Source organism: Charadrius vociferus, unplaced genomic scaffold (assembly GCF_000708025.1).
Source record: "Charadrius vociferus isolate BGI_N301 unplaced genomic scaffold, ASM70802v2 scaffold650, whole genome shotgun sequence".
NCBI classification, from domain to species: Eukaryota; Metazoa; Chordata; class Aves; order Charadriiformes; family Charadriidae; genus Charadrius; species Charadrius vociferus.
The window spans coordinates 709,406-731,160 of NW_009646736.1; the positions used below are offsets into that span (position 1 = coordinate 709,406).

The 21,755-nt window shown below is 37.1% G+C and overlaps 1 protein-coding gene across 1 annotated transcript in view; it reads left to right on the forward strand.

Annotated features, from left to right (window-relative positions):
* CLSTN2 (calsyntenin 2) overlaps positions 1–21,755 on the forward strand; it is a 380,503-nt gene that overhangs the window by 296,560 nt on the left and 62,188 nt on the right. Inside the window, exons 6-7 of the mRNA XM_009890154.1 lie at positions 5,388–5,537; positions 19,716–19,901. Coding sequence (XP_009888456.1) covers positions 5,388–5,537; positions 19,716–19,901 — 336 coding nt within the window. The remainder of the gene's footprint in view (positions 1–5,387; positions 5,538–19,715; positions 19,902–21,755) is intronic.

Below are 21,755 nucleotides of genomic sequence, written 5' to 3' on the forward strand. Positions count from 1 at the left end.
TATAATATAGGAAAAATAATATACCATAGTAAATTTTGCAGCGAAGTTATTTATTTTTTTTTATGCAGCAATTTTTGGCCTTGGCGGCCCCTGTCTGTCAGCTTTCTGCTTTTCCCAGTCAAGTTCTCACCAGGGAAAAGCACAGAACTTAACACTGAGTGTGGGAGAGGTGGCTGGTCCGCATTAAAAATGTGTAGAAGATCCTCTCTCCCATTCTCTGCTTGCTTCAGACAATACAAAATAGTAGCTTTGTCTTTCAGGTACTTCAGCAGTCCCATATTCGCATCACTTTGTAGATAAGAGTTCTTGTTATTGATATTCACGTGTGCACAGTTGTGCAGAAATACAAAATGGAAATTCCTGTGCTCACAGAACTTGTTTCCCCAGCACAAGCACCCTGTGTGCATGCCCAGCAATACTCTGATTTATCTTTCCTAACAGAAGCATTTAATCCATGTTGTACGGAGGAGGAGAATACTCTTTGGAAGTTACATCTGATTTTTGGCCAAATTGGAAATTGAAAGCATGCATGGAGCTACTGTTTTCTCTAAGCAGTCGTTTTCATGTTGTGATGTTTTATAAAGCCCTTTTCCCCTACTCAAAAATTATTCATCTTTATTTGTGCAGTTCTTGCACAATGCACAGCTGAGCATCGGAAGATAATAACCTGTTAGCATCAATAAATTGTAAATGACATTGAGGAAAAAAAAGCCTTCTTGTTATAATACATTGGGAGGCAAGAATACTATATAGGAGGTATAATCATAATGAGTATGTTTGTAACCGAGGTCAACTGGCACAGTAATCTTTTGCCAGAGCAATCACACAAGGGATTTTTTTTACCCAAAGTGGGTATTTGTGTGCAATTCTCTAGAAGCTTTTCCTCTCTATGGATTTTTTTTTTTTATAATTCTGAGATTTCTCATGTTGCCATAAAAAGAAGTTCTCCATGTTTCTGTTTGAAACCATTATTTTTCCAGAGCTCTGCATGACTTGATAGTATGGGGCTGGTTATTTACACGAGTCACAGGTGGTTTCATAATATCATACCAGGTTTGTGACAGATATCATGGATAAATAATACACTGATATTAGCATGATACAGAGCAGACATTTCTATTGTTTATACCTTTTCAGGTCCTATCACACAGTGCAGCTGGCTTATGAGTGATCATGGGTTTCTTACAGTCAGAGGCATGATCAAAAGCATGTGAAGTGTCAGGAATCCTTGGTTACATCTTTGTCCTCATGTGCCTGGGACCTGCTTTTCAGCAAAGGCAATGAGAAAATTATTGATTTAAACATGACTTTAAAGCCTGCAGTGAGTAATTGGTATAAGGTTGTAATACTTGCAGTTTCTTGGTCATGAATTCAATTAATATTTTTTGATCTATTTGTTCACTAAAAGCGTAGTGCTGCCAAATCAACAGTAATTGCAGGCTAATTTGCAATTTTTTAAGATAATGGTAATTGCTTAAACCCACTGGGATTAGAGGCAGAGTTAGAATAGATGGTTGCACTTTCATTTTGTGACAGCAATACGTTGCTTAGTTCCAACACATTTCATTGCTGAGAATGTCTCTCTATGCCAGCTGATATAAACTTGCTCTGGTGCAAATTCTTTGCCATCGTGCCCATTTTTGTTACATATAGGATGACTACAATAGATGTATGAGATCCCTGGGACTGTCTGTTAATAATGTGCTAATTAGGATTTTGTTTATAGGGTTTTTTACCCATTGTGCAAAACATATCTAGGTTTGTCTTCTGCACGTTATGATTTTTTCTGCATTTCAGTAACATACAAGTGTGGAATTTCATTGCCCAGAAAGAGTATTTAACTAGATGCTTAGAATCAAATCTAAATATTACAGAGGGCCCCAGAAGTAGGGGGTGTGTGAGGAAAACATGCCATTATCAGTCCCAGATGGTGGATTTTTTTCACCACCAACCTATGAAACTAACCACAAACACAGGCCTTTAGAAAGATGAACATGCTATTCCACCAGCTTTTTTCTTTTGGCAGATCATTGTCTTTTTAAGCAAAACTTGTTTCTTGTATCTAGACCAATCCAGGGAGCATTTTATTGTCTTGAAAAATTATATTACACGTTGGGGAACATTTGTAGAAAGGAAGAGAGAACCTTCAGACTGTAGCAGTGCACTGTCTACTTCACATCACCAAATTGTGTTAGGCACAAGTGGATAGGCACCCAGCACTGGCACAGGAAGCAGTACTCAACTCTTGTGCAAATCTTTGTAAATTAGGCACTTAAAGGTAGGTAATATAAGGCTTGCCGTTTACCTTTGGTAACTTTGTCCCTTGGTATGTAATTTTTTTTGTAAATAAAATTACATTGTGTTATGAAACCATAACACTAATAAAATTGACTCGTATATGATGAGCCTAACTTGGATGGTAATGAACTCTTCGTCATAAAATACCACGGTGTAAATGCAAAGGATAAATTTAAGCTTTGCTATGGAAATATTTGGGACTAAAGGTATAAGATACAGTATGTTTCAATGGTCTTTTGCATGCCATTTAGTTGTCGTCTTAGCAGAGAATCCCAATCATCAAGTGAGTTATCATAGCAATATTGCGTAGGCTTTTTTCAGGTAACATACAAATTAAATCATAATTGATCTGTTGTAATGCCTTCATTAATCAGGGATCATTGTCAGATGATCAGAGAATTCAGATATAGATACAGATTCTGTCATCGCTCTGACCTACTCTCATCTCTAAAATGGGGATAGCTATATTTACCACCCACTACTGGGAAGCACTTCACAAACTGACCCTGAAGAAACAGAGGGGTAAATGTGTGTGTCCTCAGGCAGGAATTTTTATATTCCTGTTTTCACTTACCTGTTTTTTGTTTTTTTAAAATCTGTTATAGCTTTGGGTACTTCCAGGAAAAGGCAGAGATTTAGAAAGACTGAAAAAAAAAAAAATATGGCTTAATTTTGAACTGTGTAGAAAAGTACTTACTTCTTCCATTAATATTTTTTTTTTTAATATTATTGATTACCTTTTTGTTTATGGGTGAGATGTAAATAGAAATTATCATTCTATCATCTCATAAACTTTAATTAGTCTGTATATATAGTGCTTCCCTTCTGTGTCTACTTTTTAATTGTATTGACTAAGCTGTAAAATAACAAAGAAGCATAAAGCAGAGGTAACAGAAAAATAGAATAATTAGGAAATAAACAAACTGTCGAGTAACATCTGCAAGACATCCAAATGACCAGTCAGAATCTTTGTAGTCCAAATCTTAAAAGACCATAATGAAATAGAAATATTAGAAGACAGCTTTAGTGAAACGCAAATATGCTGTAATGATTTGTAGATCTTAGAGCATCATTACTGTGCCACACCAATTCTAGCAGTCTTCTAATTTAGATTCAGATAATTTTCGTTTCTTGAGAGTTATCTCTGCTGATCGTGAACTAATATAATACCAAGGAGAACCAAATAGGAAAATATAAATATTCATGTAAGAAATAATATAATGCAGGCAGTAAAGAACAACTGAGCAGATATTAAATGAATAAGCATACAATGGCAGTTTTTCATTAAATCCTCTTAGGCGGGTACTAATCAAGCAACTCAAGATAGTAAAATGGGTAGAGTAAATTGTTTTGAGAATTACTAACTCAAAAATAATTAAGTAGTTGATACTGTTATTGCAGTTGCTTTTGTGATGGGAAAAGCTATCTACATGGCAGACTTGAAAACGCCTGGCAAGGTGAGATGCGTGAGCAAGAGAAGCAAGGAGGCTGTAGACACAGTACTGTTTCCTTATTACCCTTCAGCGGTTCCTTCTGCTTCTCCATTTGAGACATAAAATTAGTGCTAGGGCTTGTCCTCCTCTGTGCTCTGCTCAGAAAGGCAAGGGTAAAGACTTGAAGTTAATAGAAAATGGGGTATCGAGCCTGATTTGTAGCTGGAGATGTAAAGCTCTATTTAAACTACAAATTTTGAACCAGAAGATGGTGGTAGTTGCAAAAGCAGCCTTCCTTCAGGCCTGACCTGAAAAGTTTTGCATCAGCTTCAATTAAACTGCTAAAGTTGGCTTTTATGTAGTAGTCAGAAAAGTGTCGGGCTCTGACAAGATAAGGAGCGTGCGTCAGAGAGAGACACCTACTAAAAGTCTTTACTCGTCAAACTAATGGAGGTTTAGTGAAAAACTTATTTAAGAAGTTTCATTTGTCTGCTTTTGCCTGTCTCTCATTCATTTGAATGAACGCACACACGCACACAGACATCCAAACCCCCAAACAATGGCAGCATGCCTAACAACAGATACTTTACCCAGCACCTGTGGGAATCAGATCACTGTATTTGACTAAACTCCAGGCTTTAGGTGCTCCCCATTCCAAATTTAGCCCAAACAACTTGATTTTGCAGATCCATGCTTGCAAGTAGTTGTTGTTGTAGCATTGATCCAGAGCAAGTTTGTTTGTTAAATTCAAGAACAAACGTTCTCATTCAGAGAGAGAGTATAACGAACAGCCCTGAGCAAAAGTGTAAAACATATTCAACAGTCTCAAGTTTCAATTTGAGCAGGAAGTGCATTTCAGTGAAAACAGGCAGAATTAAAATGCTGAAGTCGATAATTACAAAAACATACATTCTGCATGGTAATCTTCCAGTCCTGCAGGAAGTGCTCTGAGAAAAATCTTTCCCTTTCCGTGTGGTCATCGTAATGTCTTTGTACCCAAACCAGGTAATTTGCCACCTTTATGTATGTATGAGGTGCAGCAGATAATCTCTGTTGTTGCTGAGTTTTATTTTCCATGTGATAATTCTGTGCTGTCATATCAAATACTCCTAAGCGCTCTAATATAGAAGGTGGTTCTGGGGCTTTTCCTGTTCTTAAAATCCAAGGCAAGTTGTTAAAGGGCTAAAAATCTTTCTCACCTAAAGGGTAATAGCTTTAGAAAATAAAGGAGAATACTTAGGCTGGGGAGGTGTTCAGCAGTGGATCTCAGGAATGTGGCTGCCATGTTAAAGCAGTGTATTCTGGGAAGATATGGAAAATGAGGTTGCACCTACTCATACTTTACATTTCAAGATATAACCACTAACTAGTTTTACAGTCTTTACAAGGTATTGTTGAGCAGATGTATGATATATATAGACATACCCATATTATATGCCTAATGTCTTATATTTGCCTAAGAACTTCTTTATTTCTCTGCTGTGTTGAAAGAAAATGCTTCTCATTCCTCCTAACTGTCCTTCCTGTGGATGTCTCATGTGCTTCAAAGAGCTTTCTGGTCTCAAAGGACTTGGTTAACCAGGACCCAAATATTATAGTCTGCATATGCTTAGCCAAGAAGTAATTTCTGAGTATTATCTTATATTGAATCTATAGGTAACATCAGAAACACTGAGAAACTGAACTATGATAAACAGCACCAGTATGAGATAATGGTAACAGCTTTTGACTGTGGGCAAAAACATGCAACAGAAGATGTCTTAGTCCGAGTTAATGTCAAACCAGTGTGCAAACCAGGCTGGCAAGGTAAGGTTTAATAACTTATATATATTTTGTTTAAAAATCTTTTCTTTGGTGTTTTTCCTCCACCTCACAGTAAGGGAACTAGGGTGCTTATTGCAGTGCTATAAAAAACTGTTATGCTTACTTCATTCCAAGACTGTTAAAAAAGTGGATAATAATCCCATACTTGTTTATATTTGCCATGTTTCTTCTCTAGTCAGAACAAAGAACAGATTAGAAGAAAGAAAAAAAGACAAATTTCTATTCTAATAAGCTATCTTATAATTCAGTCTGAATATACTGAAAGGTTAAAAAAAATGCTTCTGATTTGCCTTACTCCTACTATTCTTTTAAATCAAACTTTTTAAGCCACAGTGACAAGATACTTTTCCCATGTGTCCCAGTTGTTCAGATTATCTTGTTCCAGGTACAGAATTGGCTTTCACATGCATGCATGAATCAAGGCATGCTCAACCAGCAGTGGGAGTGAAAGCATTTTTTTATCCTGATTACTGTCTTCTTATTGAGACATTTCAGTAGGAATTGATTTTCTAAAAAGGTTATAAGGATCTACAGTCCACTCCATCTAAAATGGAGAAAAACCCAGCTGGCAATGTACTAGGAAGATAGATATGCCACAAATTATAAGGAAATAAGGTGAAAATGGGGGCTGGATTAGGGACAAACCAACTGAATGTAACCACATTATGCAAGTTTCATTCAGGACCAGTCTCAGCTTCATAATTGTAATTTTTAAAGAGAACGTTCAAGAAGGAAGAAATCAGTTTGGCTGTTGTACTTGAAGGTAAATTTGCAGACTGACATTTAAAAGGAAAAAAGTTTTCTGTGTAAAATGAGAAGCCCTGGTCTAGAGGACCTTATAATGAAACGTGTGCAATAGCGTGATTCCATTTTCAGTCCTCACTTAGGGCAGAACCACGTTTTCATTTTTCAGGGATGTACCACTTCCCCACCCACCCAAGTATTTTGAAAAGCATTTTTATTAAAAGAAATACAATACCTATGAACTATTTCCGAATTTTCTAACTGATTTTATTGTTCAAACCCCCATGATTTATTCTATAAGCCAATATGGTCTCTTTGCAATGTAGAAATGTTCTGTTCCCATTTTATTGCGTCATCTCAAATAAATAAATTAAATACTCCGAAATTAGCTTGGAATTTGTATTAAAATGGGTGCAATTATTGATATTTTTAAAATTTCCAAATTATTTCCATTTGGGTATTTTATTGATTATGAATTTTTTCAAAGGTACCTTACTAACGGTATGTTTATATTGCCCAATATTGTCATACTTATTTCATAGTTCAAGCATCAATTATAGGACAGATGGTCATTGCTGTTCCCATCAGGTGAGTATGGATAGCAGGTAGCTAATAAAAGTAATAGAAAAAAAAACTCAAATAAGGTTTGCTTTCATTTTTTTGATGCTTTGTTCATCTTAGGTTATGTGAAGTGTTTGCAAGTTAAGTTGTTTATGAAAAGCTGTGATTCAGCTATTGTTATTTTATGCATGCAAAATTTATTTTCTTCTCTTCTAGAAGTCAGAGCTGTATGTGGCTGATGGTTTGGTTAACACTAGGTATTTGATATGAGAGGTAGCCAGCTTATTATTTTCAGTGTGATGGTGAGAAAATAGACAGAAAAAACAGCATATATAAAACAACAACTCTTAAAAAAAAAAAAAAGAATGCAATATATAAGAAAGTTTAAAGCAGCTTGTCTAAAGCGTCCCAGGAAAGGATATGCTTTGATAGCATTCAGTATAGTTGAATTTGCTCTTTTTGTTTGTTTCTGTGGCAATTTGGCACAACTATTCTTTCTCCCTTCTGATGTTATAAAGTTTTATGATGGGTCTTTATCATAGGGAAGGTGAAAGTATGAAAAGGCTCGATATGTTCTGCTCTAGCATATTCCATGCCATCTATGTGGAATTGTACCTTTCAATCTGTCAAACAGGTGACTGCGTCACTTCATTGGCATGTCTCCATGGATAGTGTGCAAGTGGATAGTGTTTGCCTGCTCAGGGTATAAGGTAAACAATTGGGTAGATATGACTTTAGTTCTTATTTACTAAGCCATTAATTATAATTTCAAAATGAGCTGCAACATAATACTTCCAAAAATTTCTACATGTCTCTCAATGAGATTTTTTTTTTTTATGCCTACTTATTTTTAGAGGTAAAGTAATCAGAGGTAACGTTTTCCGCTTTGAGCCAATACCTTTAAAAATGAGCTGTTGCTAGGAAAAAAAAAATCAAATAGGCAAAACTTACTAATAGTATTTTCAGTACTTGAAGAAATCTGGAGACCGGGAATGGAGGATATTTATAGTGTTCTTTCTTCCCTGTGTCTTGTCACTCTGACCTCCCCATAGAGGCAGTCAGCAGCTATGCTCCATCTTCTTTGAAATAATGATATATTGAAAGATTGGATGACTAAGGGAGGTACAATAATATTTTGCTTGATAGAAAAGATGAATATTCTGAGCTTTTGGTTATAACATAGAAGTTGCCAAAATATGATAGATGTTTTTTCCTTATTCTTCAGTGTTAACCTGAACAAAGAAATACTTGAAATTTCAATGTATAGCATTGGCAGTTCTTAAAAGCTACTAGCTTTAGTAATCTGAACTATTTTGCAGTTCTTTCTGTGACTATCATGAATAGAGATTGTAGTAGTCTAATACAAATTCAGCGTTAAAAATTTCAGGGCAATAAATTTCAGTGCCGATGGCCTTCAAATAGCCTCCATTGTGCATCGGTGGGGCAGGGAAGAATATGTTTACGTAAAACAATGTACAAAATTATTCCTGTTTCTGGAGGCCAACTCCACATGACTGACATGTATAGCAGAGCAAATAAGACTCAACAAGCCAAGGTGCTATCCTTTAAACAATATTCCCTTGGACTAAGAGCATTTAAGTCTTCATTAAATCTAGGAGCTACTTCCCTCTCTTTGAAGATGGACATTAATATCCAATTAACAAGCATTCCCACACAGACATATTCAGCAAACAGCAAGCCTCCACTCTATTAAGAGGCTACTTTAGAAGCAAACTTGACCTAAACTGACATAAAACCATTCTGAGCAGACCGCTTTGAAGTGTTATTAGTATCCTAAGCAAGCTAAAAATGTGAATCAATGAACTGAATTAATTCCTAATCAATTATTTTAATTGGAAATTCTTATTAGTGAATTTTGTCAACTGAGTTTTACAGCTATGCTACAAATTCTCTTCAAGCTGTGTGCTAATTTTCGTGGTTTTCAAACAATGGAGCAATCCCTTACTGTGAGGTTAGTAAAGAGACTACATTATAAAGAAAAGGTAGATGATAGCATTTCTGACACCATAATGGGATAATGGGTAAATTTGCAGTTGAAGTTATTTCTTTTTTTTGTTTGTTTAATTTTTTTTTAAACACAATTAGTGGGTTTCCATACTAAGAAAAACCCTATTACCTTCAGCACATTCCCTGGGGTTCTGTCCATTCCTCCAGGGCTCTGCCTTTGTTCCAGTTGTATGGACACAGAGCAGACACGACACTTGTTCCTATAGATTCACTTCCAGTGTGGTTCTTTTCACTACAGTAGTTTTAATGTCACAAATATGGATTTCAGTAAAGTTACTTCTGCCTTATTCAATGTGGGGTAGACAGACTTGCGGCAACACAGTACAAAATATCCATATAGTATTTTCATTAAAAATCACAAAGTGAAATAAAGTGTCAAAAAGCTGTAATCTAGACCATGTTCCCTGTAGCTCATTTATGGTACCATAATATTGTCTTTTCTCATTTCTGCTGCTTTTAGGAACAGTCTTCATAAAACTGAAGAAGTTACTATCCCCCCTAGTGGCATAACAAATGGAAAAAATATAAAACAATGTGCTGAAAGATGCAAGATAGCAGAAAGTTAAAAACAATTATTCCTGTACCAAGCTCTCTGGTGAATGGTGTACAACATAGGGAGAAAATAAAGAGGAGCTTTGCCTCAAAAAATGAAGGGCAGAATCACATCCCCAAAAACTTAAAATACGTTTTGAGACTGCTAGAGGTCTGCTCCAACTATTGACAATTAAACCAAAAGTCAGGTTGTTCCCCAAAATGCAATTTATTTCAGACAGGAAGCAGTTATTAAGGCATAAAACAGAAAAGCTCCTCTAAAACCATCAGCTGAATACCACAAGAAAGTATCAGAGGACTTTGCATTTTCTGGAACAAACAGGGAAGGTTGAATGTGTTTCTTGGGGGGATAAGTATATAGCAAAGACAACAGTTCAAAAATTAAAAGTCACATTGTCTCCTCTGACTAAAGAGGACTTAATTTTTTTTCTGCCAAATCTAATATTGCCCTCACATCAGCAATGCTCACTAACCTCCTATTTAAGAGAAAATTAGGACTCTGATAAGAAAAGAAGATTTCACAGCATCCAGCCTGGAGTGTTTTACTAGATTGAAAAGTTTTCCTGCACTGATCTTCAAGTCCTATGAACCTATAGACACACTTAACTTTATTACCTGAGGTAACAGTAAAGTAGAAGTTCCTTAAAAATTCATCTTAAAAAACAGGTTTTCCTTAGAAATTCAGTGACTTTCCACTTAGTGTTTGCTTAAAAATAGTTTTGAAATAAAAGCTTCTCTCTTTATTTACCTGATAGACTATAAAACTATTCAGTAAGAGTAGTTAATGTATCAAAGATATTGCATGTTACTTCTTTTTTAAGGTATGTAGGCCTCACTAAGGGGACCTAGGGCTTTGCTACCACCAAAAGGCACATTCTTACCACCTCTTTAATGTTGAATAGTCATTTGTAGGCCACGTACAGGTCAGATCAGCTTGCTTTTCCTGCTCTGAAATACAATCTTTCTTTTCTTCAGAGAAGGGCAGGACCTTCTCTTTTAGCAGCAGAGTGATCTTAGATCACTTCTGAGTCAACATACTTCATAGATGCTATTTGCAGTAGATGCTGAGTGATTTTAGAATGGTATTCATGTGAGCTTTCTAGTAAAATCCAATTACAGAGGAAAACCAAAACTGTATTGGCTTTTGAGCTGTCAGTGCTTTTAACAAGGAGCAGTATGATTACTAAAGCAATTGGGTGTTTGGAGGAGGGTGGCCAAGTACAGAAACTTGCTTATGAGAATAATATTCCCAGTCTTCAGGAATAATTTTAAAAGCCCAGGTATTTTCTGCAATAAATATAAATAGATTTTTATTCTTCTTGCGCGCATACCTAGCAGTTTAAAATGCAATGCTCGTGTTGTGTTAGCTGTAAGATATTTATCCGTATTTTAAAAATGAAATTTATTGCAAAGCAGGGAGCCTTATGCCGGTCTAGTCTTGGAGCTGCTGTGCATGCATTAGCCGCACGTCCTTAAAACAAGGTAATCTTAACAAAATTCTTACCTTCAGCTATTAACTTGAATGGCATCATTTAGTAAAATACCCATTTCAGACATCTGAAAATTAATTGAACTTCTGAGTCCTTTTGATTTTTGAGCTCAAAGTTTACATAAGTTCATACTCATTTATGTACTTGTATCAGCATTATTTTTTCTTTTGTTTGACTGCCGTATTTAAAGACAGCAGTCATACCTGTTTCAATCTAATTTTTAAGATACGCTCTCCTTTCCTCAGCAAATTCTGTGTATGTATTACAGCTAAATACATCTTTCCTGAACACTGCAGATAAGGTGTTTTCACATGCTTCTTTTTACCGTAGCCTCTTAATGGAAACACAGTGCTTTATATATTCCGAGACTGCCTTTCTTTTGCCTGGCTATATCAGACTGGTAGCTCATGGACATGTTTTTATTGACTTAATAGTCAATAACAACACGTTGATCTTTTTCCATGTGTCATTTTTCAGTGATGACACACCAGTTTGCTGAAGTTCCTGAGCATGAGCTGGTGGTATTACTACGAAGTGATATTTCTGTCACGCCGCTTCTCAAGTTCATCTTATTCTGTGCTTGGAATATCCGCTTTCTATACTGACTTTCAACGTAGAATTGCCTTCCAGTTGTCTCACTAGTAGAATTAATTAACACAGCCCTGGTTTTGTGCTAAGATCACTAATGGAAATATCAAATAACAATGCCAAGGCAGATTTACAAGGATCTTTACTAGTTACTTTCCTGTATGCCATGAACTTTACATTTTCAGAGTAACCCATTATTACCCTCTCTTTAGGCAGTTCTGTATATGTTACAATTGAAATACTAAAGCCTGTCTTTTCCATCTTAACTGATGCAAAAAACCCATTCATTTTAGACCTATTTAACTAGATTTTTATTTCGATGTACCTCTGTGGAAGTTCATTCCTTTGTTCACCTTTCTGCGTTTACAACTACAAAAAAAATTCACTGCAAGAGCACCATGAGCTTCACTGGGGCAATTATATTTTCATTGAGATATTTCATACCTCTGAGATGTAGCTGACACCTGGTGGTTCCATTAGTATTTCCTCCGCTCAAAAATTAAAGCACTACAGCATATCCTGTTGGGTTTGAAGCTTTTCCCTATGATTTTTTTTTTCTCTGTATGTAAAAGCTTTCACATATCCTTGCACCATGGGGTTAAAAATTGCAGACTTTCCACACAAGTTTTGACAGCCTCAGTTCATTTGATTTCAGTGACTAGTCGATGTGGTGTTTCAGAAGTCTGTCTTTTAGAATTTGAGAAGCTCTTTGCATACTCCTCAGTAGAGAAATCCTTTGGAATACCATGATTCAAACACTAGTCACAGCCCTTCTTCTCCAGGATAACTAGGAAGCTGCCTCTTCCCACAATGACATCTTTTTGTGGTAGTCTGTCCTTCTGAAAACATTAGAAGTTTCTAATCACATCTAAACCTGGTGTCAAAGAACAGCAAGAGCAGGGCTACTCCCAAAAGGAAGGCAAGCCAAGAGCCAATTGTAATACCAAGGCTGGCAGAGCCTTCATCACCACGGGCCAACTCCTTGCCCAACTGAGGTAAGCAGGGCAGACCCAGAGATGGGGGCCAGGTTCAGCCAAGAGCCCAGATCCGCAGGCCTGTTCACGGTGAGGGGGCAGGTCCCAGGAAATCAGTCCATAGATGAGAGTTAGGATCAGGTCACTGGGCAGATCCACAGCGATGAGGCCAGTCTGGCAAGTCAGAAAGCCCGTCCATGGGTTGACTTCTACATAAAGGGACCCTACGGCCAGAGCGGTGGCTGAGCTAGAGACCAACACCCCTGCAGCATCACAGGTCAGGGCAGGACTGAAGTGCTGGGGCTGAGCTTAAATAAAAGCTCCTGGCCCATGGGTGTGATTGGAGGTCCTAGATGAGGCTTATGGAGGCTCGTTAGGACTTATTAGTGCACTTGGGGCTCTGGCACCCAATTTGCTGCAGTAAATACATATTATTATTCAAATGCAGTCTCACAACAAATAATAGTTTAACCTATGCCGTTGTTTCCTACATTTCAGATTCTTATATGTTTATTTTGCATTATTAGGCACCGTTAGGACTTGGGGTTTTATCACTCAATGGAGTATTCAGCATCACTAGTTCAGGCACAACAGCTATTCCATTATTCACTAACTCCTGCAACAGCAGACTTTACCGCTATCCTGCAGTAGTCCACATTTCTGTCTCTTGCTTTTTTGTTGTTTTTTAAACTATCAGCATGCTGCAGAAATACAAGGTGTACACGGATGTTTCTTTATGCTTATGAGATCTGCATTCAAAGCTCTTGGCAAGCCGTGGGACTGTAGCAGGGCATTGGAAGTTAGTCTTCTCTTTGCTATGGAGAGGCTTTAACTGGGTCAGACTTTCTGATTATCATTTCCTTAACAAATCACTCATGCAAATCATCATCAAACATGCTTAAATTTGTATGTGGCATCAGATTTAGCTGTCCTGTCATTTGTATGTTACTAGCTTGTAGATTAGCTTTCAAACCTATAAATGTTTATTAGGCTTTTTTTTAGTTGTATGACTGGTGGTGCTGGATGAGAAATGATCTTTTCTCCCTTTAAAGAATGAACAAAACTTTAAAGATTATTTTGCAGTGTTGGTTAAAAACATTCATATTTTATGTACACGTGCATATGTATATATGTTATATATATGTATGTACATATTTTTATTATATAAAAGTTTATTTTAAAATGGGGGAAATGTCGTGTAATAAAAAAAACCCCTAAATTATATTTATGTGTGTTATTTATAGTTACTAAACACACACAAGAAGCATGATCGTAGCTGATACTTAATCTTGTTCCATTTTTTGAATAATTTCTGCCAAACTTGCCTCACACAATACACGTCTGCTAGCGGTGGTAGGAGTTGTGGCAACTGTTGTAAAGCTCCACACTTGGTTTCCAAGAGAAAAAGTGGTGACTGCTTGACCCTTTAAAACTTAGCAAATTGGTTTTAGAAAGTTGTATTCTGGACAGCACACAGTGACATTGATGGATCCTGGAAGCAGCATTCTGCTGATGCTTACTAGCTGATTTGTGGCCAGTTAACCAGGGGACATCCTACCGAATTCACTCCTTTGTAAAATGAGCAATTTCATGAATGCAAAACTGCTTAGACAGCCTTGAACAAACCTGGTTATTTTAAGTAGTTAAGGATCTTCACAGAAACAAAGGTATTTAAGAAAGGGCCAGGCTCTACCAGTGCCTGGTAGTGCATCAGAACAGTCTCTGTATTTTGCCAAAAGCACACTTATTTTCATGATTTATGAAACTCCCTGCATCTTAGAAGCAGCAGACAGGCAGCTCTAGACACTGAGGAATGAAACCTGGAAGAGCCTTTTCTGATGCACTACCAGCCTTTTCTTTAACTTTCCTTCTGACATGACAAGGCATAGCAGATGATCCCTTTTAACATTCATGATATACTTTAAAATTAAATAATAATGTTAACTCAATTTTGTTCACCTGCAATCTGTGTCAAGAAACAGCATTCAGAATTTATTGAAAGGTCTGTTGCAAGGCTGAGATTTCCTTTTTTGCAAGTAAAAATTTTCCTTTTTCATGGGTTTTGAGGAGGGCTAATCAGATAACAGGGGAGCAGAACAGATAAGATGATTGCTTTGTGTGTCTTGGGATTTGGGTTTTTTTTCCAACTGGGAAATGAAAATCCTTCAAAATGTTTGTTTTGGTTTGGTTTGGTTTGGTTTTTTTTTAAGGTTGGCACAATTTTTAAGTCCATAAATATAGAGAGAATGCTGCCCAAGAGAAAATATGCAGGAGCTATTAGCCTGTATCTGTTTTGCTAAAAAAAATCCTTTGTCTTTAGTTCAAAGTAGAAATTCAAGTACTAAAGCATGTACATTTTGGAAATGTCTATGAGCTGTTGATCTTTCACATATGGGGAATGCCTAACTGCGCAGCAGGTATTTATTGGGGTGGCTACAACATATGATATTCTGGCAATTTACTTATCAGTAAATTCATGGTGTTGAAAGAAAATTGTAGTTTTGTGAGGACAGTGCACTACTCTTCCAGGTTTCGTTCCTCAGTGTCTAGAGCTGCCTGACTGCTGCTTCTAAGATGCAGGGAGTTTCATAAATCATGAAAATAAGTGTGCTTTTGGCAAAATACAGAGACTGTTCTGATCTTGTTTGAAATGCTTTGTGTATACTGATATTTTTATTTATTCTAGATTGTTTCAGATTTTTAAATTGAGAGGAAAATGTTTAATAAAAAACAAATACTTCAGCAAAGCTATGAAGTATAGAAGTTTAAAAAAATATAGCAGCAGAATAACCTTTAGCCAAGTATCCAGCCTGCATAGATAGGACAGATGCAAAGATGCTGAAGGGGAAACAGAAAATCTACCAATTATATTGCTCTGGGAACCCAATGTTCCAGCTATTATCTAGAGATGCTGCAGAGACTCACTGACAGCACTACACAAATTTTGTCTTACATTTAGCTGCCAGGATGCACATTTTCAGTCCAACATGAGAGAAGTTTTGCATTTCACTGGCATAGTAGAAGTTGTGTTTCAATTGTCTTTAATTACCTTGCCATCGTTTTTATTGTTATGAGATGGAATAAAAGTTCATGGCCACACACATGTAGGAGGAGACATGAATGAGGTCATACCTCCTCTGCCCATGTGAATGCAATACTCCTTCAAGGAAAATTCAGATTAAATCATTCTTAGTGTCATCAAGCATTAGAAATGAATTAAAATATAATACATGGATCACAAGCAAAGAGAGTCATGTACAAAACTGTTAAGTGTAGAGATCAAGGAAAGTCTTTACATTAACCTTCTGTTAAAAGGAAAATTTATTTAGTGCATCGGGATTTATTTTTACAAGCTCAAACTGTCACTAAAGTTTGGCCCATTTTGATCTTGGAATAGTTTGAGGATCTCAGAGACTGAGATCCAAGTTTACACATTTGTTTTGTAATTGATGAAATCTGAACCACAAACTTGACATTGTGATATTTACAGTCTAATAGGATTATGTTGTAGGTATAATCCAGCTGGGGCTGTCTTATATTGTCTGGAAGAGCTTTATACCACAAGTGGCAAGCAAAAGCATGTTGAATAAAAAAAATCCAAACAAAAGCTGTCTTCTGCAGGGCTAAATAAGGCTAATTTTATTCAAGGTTTTCCCATGGGATTAGTTTTCCACCTCTACTGGGCAGGCAGTGTCTACCTTTCTAATTTTGCAGTGTAATGTGGTGTCATCACGTGTCAGTTTGTGGTAAAGGAGGAAACGTTGGTTGAGTTTAGCAAATGTAGTGCAACCTACCATTTCAGATGGGATTATGTGTCTTTTTACTGTTTGCGTAACCCTAGACGTGAGTCACATTTTAAGATACAGTTTTTAAATATTGGAAATTCTGAGGCTTTTGTAGACTCAAGTTCCACAAGACTCTTCCTCTGAGTCGGTTCTAGAGGAATCGAAAAAGTGCCACCACTTTTTCTGAGGGGAAGGTGTTGATCTTTTGAATGTGTCCAATACAGGATGTTATTCTGGGAGAAAGAAAAATAATGATCTTTGCCACATTCAAAATTAAATTAAAGACTCGAGTTTTTCTCACAATAACCTCTTCACACTGTCACCACTTCTTGTTGCTTGTTCTAACTTTATGCACTTTCCAGCATTACTAACTTTACTGGTGGTGAGATACAGAGGGTACTGGACTCAGCTTCAACACCTGTGGGATGCTGAAATGCCGTGAGGGCAGATACTACATAAATAAGCCAGTTGATTTGTATCAGAGCTATTACTACATTTAAGGACTGTCCTGCTATTCACAGGATTGCATCATACTCCAATATTGGCTCACTCCCCTGCCTGGGAATGCCTTCTGCACAGAGAGGGGCTCCTTGGCGGACTTCTTAAATCTGCACTAAGTCAGTGAAAGATGTGCTAGTGGGATTTAGGATGAGGACTGGTCTATGACGCTGCAGAGGACCAATGTACAAAGACCCTAGTTCAAGTCTAGTCGATGTTTTACAATTTAGAGCTGAGATAAATGTGTGTGATTTGGAATGTTCAAGTTTTATGATCTCTGGATATAAATTACCATTTTTGCAAAAGTTGAAAGGTAGTACTGTGAAATGAAACACCTCTGCCAATCCAAGGAACAGTCATGTGGCAGAAACAGAGGTCTTCCATTATTCTTCCCTGTGAGTACTGGCATTTTATATAGCATGTTTTTATAAGACATTCTTCATATAACTGAGTGTACAGGTACAGATATGTTACAGTTAATAATTCAGTCACACCTCACATACACTAATGAATATTTTGCATGAGTGCCACATAATTTGATATAGCTGAGAAACGAAAATGTGGCTGAAACCTGAAAGCTGCTGAGATAGTCAGAATTGTTTCAGATGCATATGAGACTCTCTTTATTTTTCCTTTTGGGTAGAGGAATATAATGTTTTAACTGGTGAGTAAGAAACTATAAAGATCAATAATTCATGTATTACTAGCATGTATAAAAATCAACAAATTATTTTATTTTTACCATAAGTACCTGAAAGAATTTTCTGCTCTTGTCTGATTGGAAAAATGTTAATCTCAAGTTTCTGGAATGGATAAGGAACAGAAATATGTTATTGTAATGATGTACCTTCTATGATACTTGAAATTCTAAGGGAACTGTTTAAGTTGACAATTGCAGACAAATTGTGCAATACTGCAGATCAAATCTAACTTATTATGGAATGAATGGGCTGAAAATTATTACCTGAAAATTACTTATAACATTGCAACTCAGCTGATATGTGCACAGGCAATAAAGTAGTCCTAGTTCTTTTAGTCAGTGATGTACAAGTCCTAAGGATTTTAGTAAAAATAGATATTAAATGTACTTTCACAATGTTCCGTGAAGTCTCAGCTTCATCTTGAGAACAAAATGCTACATGATCACTATTTGGATTAAAAGTCATAAAGAAAATCTGAGAATTGTGAAATGCAGACCAGTGACTGGCAGCACCTGATCTTCTCTGTCTGGACTCTGGACTAATGATTGCTCTATGCTTCAAAATGTTTGCTTCAAATTTTCTGGTAAATTTTTAATCCGGTTTAAGACGGTGAGAAAGAGCATGTTTTTTCAAGCTTTCTGAAAATGAGGTGTGTTGAAAAACACCAAACTCCTCCACCTACTAAATGCATGTATACATATATTTTTTATTACTCTTCCTTCCACCGATATTTAGAAGGAATGTCCCTGTCCATTTGCTTTAAGAGATTTCGTTGACTGCCAGGACCTAGAAATTTTCAACTTGCGGCATCCTCTTTTATCTAGGGCTAAAAAAGTCAGTGAAACTTCAGTTGCGTATGCAAGAGTACTTCTTTTGACAAATTTTACAGATACACAGGTGTACACATTAGGTAGCAGAGTTGAATAGTTTTTTGACTTGAAAATAATTAACTGTTTGCATCTCTGTATTAATGTGGCATTCTTATTTGTGTTGTGTGGTAACTTGGCTGGAGTTGGCTAAAATGTGTAAGATACGAACCTGTTAGAACAGGTCCAGAGAAGGGCCACAAAAATGGCCAAAAGGCTGGAGCACCTCTCCTATGAAGACAGGCTGAGAGTTGGGGTTGTTCAGCTCAGAGAAGTGAAGGCTCCAAGAAGACCTTACTGTGGCCTTTCAGTACTTGAAGTGGACTTATAAGAAAGACAGAGAGAAACTTTTTACCAAGGCCTGTAGTGACAGGACAAGAGGTTAGAGTTTTAAACTGAGAGAGGGTAGATTTAGGTTGGATATAAGGAAGAACTTCTTTACTGTAAGGATGGTGAGACACTGGAACAGGTTGCCCAGAGAGGGTGTGGATGCTCCTCACTGGTAGTCACTAAGGTCAGATTGGACGGGGCTTTAAGCAACTCGATCTACTGAAAGATGTCCCTGATTATGGGTTGGACTAAGTGATCTTTGAAAGTCTCTTCCTATCCAAACCATTCCGTGATTCTGTGAAAATATGAATTGTAAATATAGCTGAAATACGTGTTTTTAATTAAAGCCGCTTGTTTGGGTTTTCTCTGAAGCAGGTTGCAAACACCATAATTAATTGGATTTAAAAATTAAATGCTTCAGTTGAGAAGCATAGTGATACCCATGGCATGTCCAGGTGGCTGCCTAAGGCAGGTGATAGTTTAAATGTCGTGGGCTGCGAGACATCTGCATTAGCAAAACCACAGATTAGTCGGATCTGGCTGAAAGCATGACCGGTCCTTTCAGCTGTAACTTTGTGTCATTAATACTTCACAAAATTAGTAAGGCATTTGAAGACAAGAAGTGGCACTACAGATGTGTTACATTAGCTTTTGGTCACAGTCCAGTGAGACTGATGTATATAGCCTGGTCCTTGGAGTTGTTTGTTCCGTGTCACAAAGCTGTGAAATCTGACCAAATTCAGTGCAGCCAATGGCCTCATTCCTGAGGAGATAGCTTGCAGTCTGTCACGGGGGCATGGACATTGGAGCTCCAGACTGACACCAATTAGCACTTCTTGTCAGGATATGTATGCACTCCATGCTTGTGTACCTCTAGCAGCAGTAGTATTACTTAATTGAGCCTGACGCTCTTTTACAGAGAGGCAAAACCCAATTTTTTTAGGACAGTCACATTGATGCCAAGTTCAAAGACTTCTATTTTTGTCTTAGACAGTGACCATTTGTAATGACTCTTGGATCTTTTTGTTTTTGTTTCTTTCCAGACTGGAGCAAACGGATTGAATACAAGCCTGGTTCTGGCAGTATGCCTTTGTTTCCCAGCATTCACCTAGAAACATGTGATGGGCCGGTTTCCTCAATACATACCACTATTGAATTACAGACCAATTACATTGGAAAGGGCTGCGATCGTGAAACGTACTCAGAAAAATCTCTACAGAAATTATGTGGTATGGATATGGCTTTCAGTTGATGTAATAATATTTTCCAGATAAAGCACTAGTTCCTTGTGACCATGCAATACATGGATTTAGCTCAGCTGGTTCATTTTGGATTGTAGCAAGGAAAATGAAGGGGGTGGTGATATTTGACTGGTTCTGCATTCTTTTCCATTAGTTTTCACTCTTTTTCATACCTTCTCCTTGCTTTCTTTTTTTCTCTTCTGCTCCTCTTCCCTTCTCTATTTTCTTTCTTTCCTCATTCCTCCTCTTTTTCAGTCTTTCTTCCCTCTGCTACTAATACTGGTGTGACAGTGTAGTGAGATTTCAGGTATAGATTTGCCGTCATAGGAAGACCGTAGGATTTGATGAGAATTGTATCTCCATCTTGTGTTTCAATCTTCCTGACTCAGCTTTCTGTTCTGCTGCTAAGTGCTATACCAGAGTAAAACCAAACAAAAAGTAAAGGAACATTTGGGGCAATCAGTTGAGCAAAAATATTTAAGAAACATGAATTTCAGAAAAGAGATATCCTGGTGGAGAAAGGTTTCATAATTATTTTCTTCCCTTTTCCTACTTTTTGATAACGTGGTCTAAAAGATACAACTGAATTTTGAAAGGTAGATTAAATACTTGAGGACACGGCTGTATTTTCCTGACTGTAAGATTATATGTATGGCAAAGCAATAGTCACACATTAAGCCATTTATCTTTTGCCTGTCTCTCCTCTTCCTCTAAAATCCTGTCTTCTTAGGGTCCTCATCTGAAGCCCTGATGGTGTGGCACACTGATTCTCATCTTCTCCAAAATGTCTCTTTAACTGGCTCCCGACCGAGCTACAGTAGCAAATGTACACATTTTTTTCCATTTAAATGCATGGATTTTGGTTTGTGGTGCCCTGCTGTATGGCTTACATTTGCTTTGATAACCACACAGTAGTGTTGCAGATATCTTAAGATAACCTTTAAGAAATAATTTTGTAAATGAAATTTTTCAGCCAGTGTTACTAAATTATTAAAAATGGAACACCAATTCCCAGGGAAAAATAGTTTGCAGTTACAATGACCAATTACCTGTGGAGATTGGGAAAGTGAGGTAAAGGTGAGCAGAAGTAGTAGCATTCTTACAAAATCTGAACATTTTCAATCTGAGAATTACTTAGTTAAGGTTACAGAAACAATCATAATTTTAATCCTGTGCCTTTATCCAACTGACTGGGGTCCTAGAAAGGCAGGAGAAAACCCATCTGCCAACAGCATGCATCTTCATCACATTCATGACATTAATACTGAGAGGTTGAGCAAGGCTATGTGACCTATCAGGGACTAGATGTCATAAAATACTAGTGTTTTAATAAAAATAAATGTGCTACAGCTAAATTCAAGTACTTTTGCCTCCTCTAACAGCCTGTATTGGCAGCAAAAACATTGATTCATGCTTGTTCCAGACCTGAACTGCAGATGGCACAATCATTCAGAGCAGATCACTACGTACAAGATATAAACCACCAAACGATTACGTTGACATAAAGCACTAATAGCAACTATATCCAACATTATTATAATTTTAAGTGTAGGACCAAAATTAGGAACCTTCTGCTGGTTTAAATTCCTTAGTTGAGGAAGGTTGTGCGAAGTCTCAGGGGCTCAGTTGGCAGAGTCTGGCTTCACTACCTTACCTGCTGACACTTAAGCAGTAGAAAAGAGAATTTCAAGTCTTTCTCTTTTCCTTCTGAATAAACTAGATGTTTCCCCATACTAGTCCAATCTTAATTAATTACCTGCACCATGTGTAGGCCTAAACTGGTGAAAAGCAGAAGGATCATAAACATTTCAGCAGGTCCGTCGATGCCATTGTAGTAGTTGC